At 41.7% G+C, this 11,806-nt stretch overlaps 1 protein-coding gene across 2 annotated transcripts; it reads right to left on the reverse strand.

Moving 5' to 3' along the window:
• Nucleotides 1-3,912: 3,912 nt before the first annotated feature.
• On the reverse strand, nucleotides 3,913-11,580 carry LOC134825335 (uncharacterized). Of its 2 annotated transcripts, XM_063837524.1 has the most exons (11): nucleotides 10,165-11,360; nucleotides 8,155-9,786; nucleotides 7,464-7,555; nucleotides 7,107-7,226; nucleotides 6,474-6,891; nucleotides 6,115-6,311; nucleotides 5,808-5,988; nucleotides 5,518-5,679; nucleotides 5,167-5,332; nucleotides 4,859-5,021; nucleotides 3,913-4,685 (listed from the first exon to the last, which is right to left on the reverse strand). In XM_063837524.1, the coding sequence occupies exons 1-11, from the start codon at nucleotides 11,312-11,314 to the stop codon at nucleotides 4,509-4,511; spliced, it is 4,458 nt and encodes a 1,485-aa protein (XP_063693594.1). In that variant the 5' UTR covers nucleotides 11,315-11,360; the 3' UTR covers nucleotides 3,913-4,508. The 2 variants fall into 2 exon arrangements, with proteins under 2 accessions (XP_063693594.1, XP_063693584.1); XM_063837514.1 differs by having other exon boundaries at nucleotides 8,155-11,580.
• Between the last annotated feature and the right edge of the window lie 226 nt (nucleotides 11,581-11,806).

Raw genomic sequence — 11,806 nt, forward strand, 5'->3', positions numbered from 1 at the left:
ACTGGCTCAATAAAATGTGACCGCCAGATCAGTAAATTTAGGGGTGCTGGGAGAGCTGCATAGAGTCCACTAGTATTCAATATTAGCCTGTACTGGCTCAATAAAATGTGACCTCCAGATCAGTAAAATTAAGGGTGCTGGATGAGCTGCATAGAGTCCACTAGTATTTAATATTAGCCTGTACTGGCTCAATAAAATGTGACCTCCAGATCAGTAAAATTAGGGGTGCTGGAAGAGCTGCAAAGAGTCCACTAGTATTTAATATTAGCCTGTACTGGCTCAATAAAATATGACCTCCAGATCAGTAAAATTAGGGGTGCTAGAAGAGCTGCATAGAGTCCACTAGTATTTAATATTAGCCTGTACTAGCTCAATAAAATGTGACCTCCAGATCAGTAGAATTAGGGGTGCTGGAAGAGCTGCATAGAGTCCACTAGTATTTAATATTAGCCTGTACTGGCTCAATAAAATGTGACCTCCAGATCAGTCAAATTAAGGGTGCTGGAAGAGCTGCATAGAGTCCACTAGTATTTAATATTAGCCTGTACTGGTTCAATAAAATATGACCTCCAGATCAGCAAAATTAGGGGTGCTGGAAGAGCTGCATAGAGTCCACTAGTATTTAATATTAGCCTGTACTGGCTCAATAAAATGTGACCTCCAGATCAGTAAATTTAGGGATGCTGGAAGAGCTGCATAGAGTCCACTAGTATTTAATATTAGCCCCAAAAAAGCGGTCCTGGTCGAGCCTTGGCTTTAACGAGTTGGAAGCAACCAGAGAGATGGTTAGATGTATAAATTTGGGGATTGAAGTGGTTTGCAATAACCAGAGAGATGTTAAACAAATTGAACAACAGGTTGAACAAAAAAGCATGTGTAAAAAGTTATCGAGTGATAAAATAGGACAAAGGAGGAAGCATTGATATGATCTTAGGCAGCTAGACGCTAGCTAGCTCATCGCGGTGTCACATGACTTTAATACCACGATATCATTGGTCATCTATATATCCAATGCGAAATATAAATATAGCGCGTTTTTCATGAATTAGTAGCGCCGTACAAAAATTAAGCAGTTTGGAACAAAATTACAAGTTTTCAGTTTACAGAAATATTGAAACATTTCAATTTTTGTTTGCATGAAGCTGAAGGTTCTAATGACTTAATAAAGTCGTTTAGATAATAAAAATACTACAAAGATACCAAGTAAACTCACAGATATTGCAACTTGGTTAAAAACAATGCATTTAACTGTTTTGGTGGGGCGCGCGCGCCATCTCAGTCAATTACTCCCATATTTGGTCAAATAGGATAATAGGGACGCAGAATATGCGTCCCTCTAAAAAGTCCGATTCCCTTCATGGTATGCCCCTTTTTTCGCCTTCGGCGGCGCGCGCTTCGCGCGCGAAAAGTGGTATGCAACGTATGTCAAGCAAAAAGAAGCCTTGGCAAAATTTAGTGATTTACAGAAAAAGTTTTGTTGAGCGTGCTAAAGCACTTTACAGTCGATCTTCGAGGTTGTTCTAAAAGGCCCCCCACCACTTTGCTCTAACCAGAGCCCTCTCGCTTGCAGTAGCGCGCGACACATGGATATGTGAAACCACCACCCATGACATATAATAAAGTTAAACTGCTCCCCTGACGAGATATGGGCGAAAAACTGTCTTTACTTGAGGTTTATAGGGTTAGGATCGATCAAATTGAAAGGTTAGGGTTTCGAATAGTTATTCAGGACTTGACGGATGTTACTCCATACACGTCTAAATTTATTCGAAGTAGCGCGCGCCGCTTTCCTTCTCGAAATGTACGATGGCAAGTGCTACGAAGTAGCGCGCGCCGGGCCAGACCTTTAACAATGGTCAATTCGGGACCAGCTAGATAAAACAACTTACCTGGGCACTGGGGACCTCAAGCTATTATGTTCATAAATAGAGATTCGGTGGAATGACAGGCCAAGCGCGGCCCAGTAAATAAAATTAGGTACAGCGATGTGAGACAACGTGCATTTGGAAAAATGATTGCTGCACGTTGCATCCATCTCCAATCTCTTGTGCAGTACGCGAAATATAAACATCAAAATGTTAGCTGATATACGTTTTTGCTTTTATTACAGGTCTTTTTGGTCTGCGAGCGCGAAAAAAGGTATACAATTCAACGTACAAAATAAAACTTTTTGAGATAACTCAAAATTTACGTTGCCTCAAATTAATTGTGCTTTAAGGAATCCCCTTTCATTATTTTGTTTTTTTGTATTGGTGAAATTCTCAACTTTCTTTTGGTATTTTAAAGTTGAAATTTGACTTCATTTATTTGTCATTGGTTGCGATTTATGCTTTGTCAAAGTTTTTTTAATGAAAGTTAACGGGTGATACTCGTAAAATATTTGTTTCAAGACCGTCGACGAGTCCAAGTCCAACTCGACGCGCGTCGCGTCTTGGTAGGTTATAATTATAAACCTACAAAATGAAAGCGAAAGTCTTTTATATTAACCTATTAACCTATTAAACGCGCATAGGTTATATATAAAGAGTGAGACACTTTAGATCATATTTGGGGTACAAAACCATCAATTAAACCACTTACCCATTACCACCATGCAGCCGATTTAGAATAGCTTTGCTTATTGGCTTCGTCAGAGTTTTGCCTAAACTATACCTGGACTATGACGAAAAGGCTAGAGAAGATGGTTGATGGTTTTGCTATACACGAATTTTAAAATGGCCCTGAACATCAATCAATATCGAGACCATGTCAGCACTACAGTCTTTTCTTTTTTTTTTTTTTAAAGAGAGGCGGGCCTGGTTGGCCCACGAGAGGGATATGAAGATGAATGCTTTGCCACCGCTGGGGTATGGCTGGCCTGTGGGAGGATGCCAGTGGATCAAGATGTGTAATCAAGGATGATGGGAAGTGTTGTGGGGTTGTCCATAGTTAAACGCTTAATGGTGGTTTGAAGTGGTGGAAGAGAGAGGCGAAATAAGACGGCGTTAAAGTTATCGCTATGTAGCACCTGTTCCTTGGTCCAACTCTCCTGCACCACTAAGCGTTAGTGTGGTTTGGTATAAGTTGACAATGGTGGAGATGCTGGGTATGTCCGAATATGTCATTGACAGAGAGTTAGTAGTCCCGGAAATATTACCTCTATTTGGGCACTAGCCGGGCACTGTCCGAGAAAGTGTGAACAGTCCTCCTCTTCGTCGCCGCATTTAGGACTAGCACTTGTGTCTGATTTACAGTCTGTACTGTGATCTTCCTAAAGGTCAGCTCCAAATAACCCCAACGAAGCCTCAGACTTTGCAGGGTCTTGCTCACACGACATCCGGAGCTGACACCTGAACAAACTGATCCTCTTGAAAACCGAGTCATTGGGCATACTAATCGGGGGCGACCTTACCTAACACTACTAGATATCCTAAAGAGCAGATACTGGGCTGAAATCAGTAGATAAGCATAGCTAACTATGAGGACAGTAAGCTGTGGAGAACTGTTGTCAATGGATCTCGGGAATACTACCCGCCTTAAGTCAAGTAAGTCAAGTCAGTCATACCGAAAAAACCAGTCCCATAACTCTTACTGTTTTCTTGATTAAGCCGCTCGGAAATTACACACATACACACATATACACGGATTTTTTTGGGATTATTAGTATAGATAATACGCGCCTTATTAGACAGACTCTTAGAAAGCTGCCAAAGTAATGATCGAGTGAGAGTCGATATTTGTATCAATTCGGGCAAAGCGTAGACACAAAAATGTGTACCAGTCGAGTGATAAGCAATTAAAATAATCGGGGGAAGTTGTCGCACATTGTCAGGCTTGATCGCTCGAAGGAAGCTCAAAGCTTATGAGTAGTGCTATAAGCTCTTAACAGTCAAGGGTGAAAACCGTCCATCGAATAACAGAATAAGAACGAAGTTTTAAAACGAACGGTAAAGACATTATTATCACTACAATATAACAGCATTTTACTTTATTAGTATTTGTCTTTATCAAAACCTTTAAACTCTCAACAAAACATATCAAGTCCTTTCTTTTATAACAGTCACTGCCTTTGATAATAAAGATACCAGTTATCAGAAATTATGAATCAGTTATCACATGTATAATAGATCCAATAAACAATAAAGGCAAACTTCTACATAATTAAAATAAAATCAGCCAAATCATGAAAATTTTCAAGTTAATGAAACAGCATTGATGAGTAAGCAATATGTATATAAATTATAATAGAACATTGAATTTTAACCTAAATAAAAATGTACAAAAATAATCCATGTTCGGTGGAACGTTGTCACAACAATTGTCAGCAATGAGTGCACGTGACAATGCCCGCGCGCGCGTGTAACACTTGAAGTTTTCTCGACTCTACTACATCCGCACAGACACAACAAAAGCTATGAGTTCTAAAGAGGGCACTTCAAGGGGCCAGTGGAGGGAACGCTGACTGGAGATAAGAGAGAACATGGTTCCTCCTCCAACCAGCCCCTGATAGGATCTCCTCTGTAGGGTGATCAGTAAAACCAGTTTACTGGCACCCACTGGGGACTGGTGGACAGTTTGCTGATGCATTCGTACAACTTGCTGTACGTTTCGTCCATGTTGTTGTTCTGGATTATCACGTCAAAGTAGTGAGAGTATTGCCGTTTCAACCGCTTTGATTCCTCTATAGACTTCTTTAAATCGTTCTCCTGTGATTAAGATGCATTAATAATTTGGCTATATTTAGTTGAAACGGAACATGATTAATAATCCCCCTACCATGAATAAACAGTATACTAAAGACAGCGTTAAGACTAAGTGGATACTGAATTCTTGTTTAAATGCTTTGATCATGTAATATTGAGGATGAAATCCAACTCACCGAGAAAGCTTTGTTTGGGTTGTCCCGGGCTGATTCTTTGTGCATCTGTACTAAGGTTTCGAAAGGGGGAGCCTCAATAAAAACTATGTACGGTACGAACTCGGATGTTTTGAGGACTTTAAGAGACTGGGGGTTGACGTCCAATAAGCACATTTTACCAGACCTGAGAAGTGGAGTTGTCAGTAAGTCTTGTGGTGATAAGTCACGTTACCACACGTTACCACACGTAACGTACAGTATCATCAATTAAAACCTGAAGGAATTAGAACATTCCCAAAATTCCTAGCAAAGCCCGGATAATATCTCACCTCATGACTTGTCTGATGGAATCAAGTTTGGTGCCGTACAAATGTTTCTCGTACTCCCCATATTCCAAATATTTATGGTTAGCAATGTCCTCGTCCATCTTCTCTCGTGTCGTGAACCAGTACCCACAACCATCCTTCTCTCCTGCTCTTATGGGCCGAGACGTGTCTGAAACATACTCAATTAGTCAATACTCAAGCAGTTACTGCCACATCTTATGGGTGCTCGATGATGAAGTTTAAGTTCTTAAAAAATAATAACTGATAGAGATATTTTCAAGACGATGAAGGGTGCAAATAAATTAATCTATAAGTCAGCAAAGGGAATTTCAAATATGTTCCCAAACAACTCACGAGGCATGGTGTTTCCGAACTTGTCAGGCTCATTGAGAACAAGTTTACTAATCAGAGACCGTCTCCCTACTCCCTGTGCTCCAATGAGTACCAGGGTCTTCCGGTCGAAGGGGGGCATCTTGGCCACTTCTTCGTACAAGTTTAGCTCGTGTTGGTCAAAATCTGAAGAAAAAAAGGTAGGAATATTGACATTCGGGTAGCTGGCGAGAAATTGGGTAGGAGACACAATATTAAAAGTCTTACTTACGGGTGAAGATTTAACAAACCACATGTCCATTCAAAATACATACCTGAGTTTTTGTTAGCGGAGTAGTTCATTTTCTTGTTCTTCTTTTTCCTCCTGTTAGCGCCGCCACATCCTATAGACGAGGTTTTCTCGTTGTTAGTGTTGTTCTTGCTCGCCATACGCTGCTCTTGTAGAATCAGACCAGGGATCAGACCTGCTTGTCCTTCACCTCCTTCCATCTTAGCCTGAGATAATTTAATAGTGAACATCTTTTTTAGACTTTTACAATCAATAAGAACAAATAATTTTCAATTTGAAAATGATAAACGGTTTAATCTAGTTACAAAATCAAAATGCCAGAACTACAGTACCTGCCACCAATTTGGATCGTCCTGGTTAACAATCTGCAGGATATCCCCCTCATTAAACTTCAGGCCGGCTTCCTTGCACGGTATCAAGTTGTCTGACTTGGGATCGTAGTTAAAGTGAGCCTTGACGAACACTTGGCACGCTGGAGCTTGTTCCCGGTACGAGGGTATTATCTTGAGATGAATATCTCCTTCTTCGTCTGAAGAGAGAGAGAGGGTGTGAAGTGTTTTCATTAGATGAGGCACTTATATCAATTGTGCGGTATTTATGGGAAACGTTTTGTTCTGAAAAGTACATTATACCCACCAAAATAAACAAATACTCAGTCGTAACTTACATTTCAACAAATACTCAGACTTACCTTTCAGCATGTGCTGTATAAGTTCAGGTTTGGGTTGTACATCCTGATTGTTGATAGAAATAATAACATCCCCAATGTGCAGCAGTCTCTGTCTGTCTATCATTCCTCCCGCCAAGATCCTGTGAACCACCACCCGGTCGTCCTCCTTCTTCAGGGTGATCCCCAGAGGTTCTCCCTTGTTCTTGTGGAGTCCCACCATCCGGTAGATGCTGTGGTTGGTGTTACTGGTGTTATCATTTCCCCCTACACTCCTTACGTCCTTCATCTCTGGCAGGGTTTCGTTCTCGTAGTACGTTCTCGATATTATCTCGTCGTGTAGATCGATGAAATCTTCGAAGGTTTCCAGTAACCCAACCAGTTCCAGGATATTGGCATTGTCTTCTTCAACGTCCAGTCTCTCGTCAAGATAGTCCAGGGTCTGTAACAAGAATTGTTAACTATCAAATTAACATCCAAATTAGAGGTGTTATATTTGTTTTGAAAGAAAGAACATTTCATAGTGAGTAGATTAGAGGTCTAAATTTGTTTTGAAAGAGGCGACAAAAAATGAAATGGTTAAAACTGATAGACCATGTCTGAGTAGGTAGTCTGAGTTACAAGTCTAAGTATACGGTTGGATAATTCCATACTTACATCCTCGAGGGTGTTTTTAGCGAAGTACTGAGTGGAGTTGGGTGGGACGGTAGCGTTGGAGAGCGTGTGGTAGATGGATCCAAGTGCTATCGTCAGTTTTGATTGTAACATGTTGTGTACCTGGGTATGTTGACTACGATGAGATCATTGATCGTTACATCATTTTAAAGTATGCAATATGAGTTATGAAAGAATGTAAAAATGTAAATCCCAAAACTTAAAACCCGCAATCTTTTGTATTAAGTTACTAATCGTAACTGCTATCCACAGCTTAGATGGAGAACATAGCATGATAATTTCTAAAAATTAGCTTTTCAACTTTTCAAACAAGGGCATAGAAGGTGCAGAATATCAAACCTTGTGGTACTCCTTATCGGAAGTGGGGGCAGTCTGTTGTATCACATCGAAACTATCCAATATCTCCTGGATATCTTGTAAGGAGAACTTATCTGAAAGTAAGGTGTGTTATTTTTCACCGAAAAACTGTACAATTGACCAAATAATAATGGCTAAAAATAAAATTATAATAAAACTTTTTCCGGCAATCTCGGCTCATGGGTGTGTCCGCGTGAGCATTTATAATTTGACCAAAATTGGATTATAGTTGTATAGATCTATACTTAGAGCATTTCTTATCAATGTGAGACAGCGTGGAGAATATGGGATTGCTAATTTGTCGCTTTAATGAATTTGCCTCCTCAAGGCTTATGAGTTGACTTAAGCCTTAAACTCGAATGTCCTCAATTCTAAATGACAAATATAATTTCTACGCACAGGGACCAGTGTGTATCCTTAATTTATTTTCATATTCCTTGCACTGTAAATGGTCTAAATACAATATGATGTACTCAAAGCTCTGGTGCGATGTTACACAATATCATACATTCGCAGTTCAGGTCTTCACTCTCCAAAGCTACACGTCATTTGAGGAGTACATACTGAATTTCCGGACCAACTGTTAACCGTCAAAAGTAAACATTCTAGTGTACAGCGCGTTGAAGATCATACGTTTAAACGATTAACGGTGTTATTAAGCAGATGAAATTACCGTTGGTAGGATTGGCAGAGTTGGTAGGATGGTTGGTGACAACGTCTTCGAGACTGTTCCTCATAAGATAGAAAACTTCATCATCTTCATCGTCCTCCTCCAAGTCTTCAGGTAAAGGGGACACTCTGAAATCATCATCTTCCTCGTCACTGACTTGCTCTGTAACTGCCTCGCACTCCAGCAGAGATGTCATCAGAGATGTCACCTGCAGCTCTGAGTTGAGGATCGAGTCGAACCCGTTCAGGACCTGCTGAGAGTCCAAGGCGGAGCTGGAGGGGGCCGGTGAAAGGTTGTCAGAAGGACTGTCGAAGACTGGAATATCTTCGTAGTCAGTAGCTGACGGGACTCTTGCAGCTACCGGCTCTGGGAGTGGGAGCGATGATCGGCGAGCTATGAAGTTATCAACGGACTTCGCAAACTCTGAGATAGGTTGGTCTTCGAATATCTTGTTGAAAGGGTTGCCCTCATCAGGTACCAGATCACGTTTCCTAAGCCCAAACAATGGTTTCAGTTTTGAAAGGATCGTGAGAGAGGCACTTCTATTCCTACGTTTGGGCGGATTTAATCCTTCATTCGAGGCAGAGGTTGAGTCACCGTAGCCCGAATCTCGAGAACTCTTGCTACTATTATTTTTAAAGGGGCATTCCGAACACTCGGAGTTGTTAGAACTCAAGATAGTGCGGATAGGGAGGGCTGAGGTGGCAATAGGAGGAGCAGTTACAGGAGCGATAATCGCAATAGCAGGAGCAGGAGGAGCAGGAGCAATTATCTCAGGAATGGGAATTGCAGGAACCTTCGGTGCATGAGGTTTAGGGACAATTTCTAGGAGAGACGTAGAAGCTGTAAGGGTTGCAAGAAAGTCATCTTTAGTCATCTTGTCAGCTTTAGTCATCTTGTCTTTCTCATTGAAATTGTTGCACTTGTTAGAAACAAAAGTTTCACTTTTTTGGAGGTAAGCCTGCAGACTCTCGTTGAGGTCAGAGGAAGATTTGCTCGTTATATGAGCGTTGATAACATCAGCGTATTCGCTGAGCGGTCTGACTCCTTGCTCCAGGTCCCCGACGACAGAGCCATCAGGAGTACAGTCCAATGGGTTTGATGCAAACCGTTGCTTTATCAGTCGCATGCAGTACGACTTGTTCGTCTGTTGAAAAAACGTGCGCACCTTCTCTTGCAACTCTTTATTACCGTCAAATACAAAAGAGAGGGAATTTCTCTTCTCGATCTCGGGAAAAGCACAGGGAAGAACACAATGGTCGGATAAGTATTTCCTACCAACTCTCTTAAACAGATCTTTGACCTCATTTAAATCCCGGAAAGCAGGCCCTGCACCTGTTCCATCAAGTGAATGATGTCTTCTTTGTCTAGCCCTCCTCGCCGAAAAAAGATCTGGACTTCGGAGAGGGTGATCCTGTTGCTCCTGAGGAACAGTTGAATCTGTTTTCTGAAGTGGCCTAGAGTGGATAAGCGCCTCAACTACTTCAGTTTTATGAGAGTGTGGTCTCTGATTCTCCCGATATGCTGGCTGTCCAACAGGAATATCACTTGATGTATTCCTGATCGCTTCAACTCCATCACCGCGCTCTGGAAGGAGGTCTAGTGAGGGACGGGATGGGATGCTCGCACTGGGCTCTGAGGAAATGGTGTCTCTGTCAGTAACTAAAGTCAGATCCTCTTGGTCCGAATATTTTAACCTATTGTCATGCGTTCTCTGTAAATTCCTAAATTCATGCAAAGCTATATGATTGACCTGCAACGACTTCGACCGTCTGATATAGTTCAGGTACGAAACAGGTGGGTGGTTTCCCGAGCATATAGCAAGAGTTGATGGTAATCGAGCCCTTGGATGGGTATTGGGAGAATAACGGGGGCTGGGTAGCTTTTCCACACCGTCATCCTCCTGTGGAGAACTTCCCACACAAGGCTGCGAGCACATTCTGTGCCGGTGCCGAGCTTTTCTCATCAGAGAATGCTGAAGGACAAAGTCATCAGGACCATTGAAATTGTTACCTGAGCTATCGTGAGTGTTGTTCTGTGCATTTCGAGATGTAGGGTTCCGCACACTAAATCCTAATGAGGAGGATGATCGTCTCTTCACGTACGTTTTACAGTTCACAGTTGGTTTTGCTTGTCCAGCTCTGTTAGTCTCGTTGTCAGGAGAAGGAGTTGTTCGTAATGAGTTATCAGGAGGAGTAACAGGAGCAGATGGTTCTGACTGCGTAGGAGAAGAATCTCCTGAAGACACTTGATATTTTTCAGGAACATCTATTTTGGATATCTTTGGTATCGAAGGTTTAGCTGGCATGTAATCTTCAGGAGGATCCAGAACGGGATAAACTCGTTGAGGTTTCGATTCAAGTTTCCCAATTTCAAGTTTCTCGATCTTTTGGGTTATTTCCGGAACATCTTCCTCTGTACCATCCTCTTCTGGAATAGTTTCTTGTGAACACTGGCGCTTGTGAAGATGTTTGCCACTAGAGCAACGGGGTATGCTCTTGAAGGCACTGCGTGAAGAACCGAAGTTATCCTTTTCCAGTTTCTCTGAGGAACCATTAGACTTGGATCTAGTCAAGGATCTTGATGGAGGATCTTTGATGCTTCTCTTGCTGTTTCTGAGGTCGGACACGTCGGAGTGACGACGGAATCTGACCCGGTTACCAGAAGTTTCGTCTGCTAACGAGTTCCTTTGTCTGACTTCTTTAATTACTTCAATTAACCTATCAATTTCTTTGTTGGACGGAATCGAACCTGATGAAAATAATTCAGAACTCAACGCCTGGCTTAACGATAGTTCAGAATTCGCAAGTACCAATGGTTTCAAAGCTAGAGGTCTTATGACGTCCGATTCGATAGGATAGCCGCGGGAATTATCAAACGCTTTTTCCGCCATCCTGTTAGAGTCAATCTTATACTCGAATATTCTCGAACCCAGTCGACCATAGTCAAGGGAAGCAGACCTATCCAATTTAGTGCGCCTGGCTACATCCTTCTCTTCTCTAGCTAACTGAATGAGGTGCTGCTTCACCTTCAAGCTGCTCGCTTCGTCTCTTTGGAAACGTGAGGGAGGCAACTGCCTCACAGAACAGGTTCCAGACCCACGGCGGCTTACATAAGAGGCATTGACCACTGATTTGGCATACGATACTTCTTCATTCTGCATGGTAACATCTTATCTTCGGGGAGTCATCAGCTGGGAAATTAATTTGGTAACGATGACGAAATCGCAAAAATTATATTTATTGGCAACAGCTAAAGTTGACGTTATTTAGGATAAGTCAAGAGACAACGCAATGGTCGGGAAACATTTTCTTAATAAAAGTGTGAGCATACCAACATAAATGTTGAAAAGTAGGCGACGAAATCGACAAATGTAACGATTCATATCAAATTTACGATGATCATAATGAAATAAAAGCTTTTTAAATCGAATCGAACGCCAACCATTAAGTGGCGATTCCGATTTTGAGACTAAGAATGAGGTACAACACACGGCGTCTGTACAGTTTACAAACACATAGCCAGGTTTACTTTATAAACCACCTGGCACCTAGGTCTGTCTTGTACAGAACTTTAAACGTACTTAACAGAACGTCAAGTATATACACTGACGAGCATTGTTGCATGTTGCGACATACAGAGGAGTGTCAAGAAA

Source organism: Bolinopsis microptera, chromosome 1 (genome assembly GCF_026151205.1).
Source record: "Bolinopsis microptera isolate Bmic1 chromosome 1, MBARI_Bmic_1.0, whole genome shotgun sequence".
In the NCBI taxonomy this organism is placed as follows: Eukaryota; Metazoa; Ctenophora; class Tentaculata; order Lobata; family Bolinopsidae; genus Bolinopsis; species Bolinopsis microptera.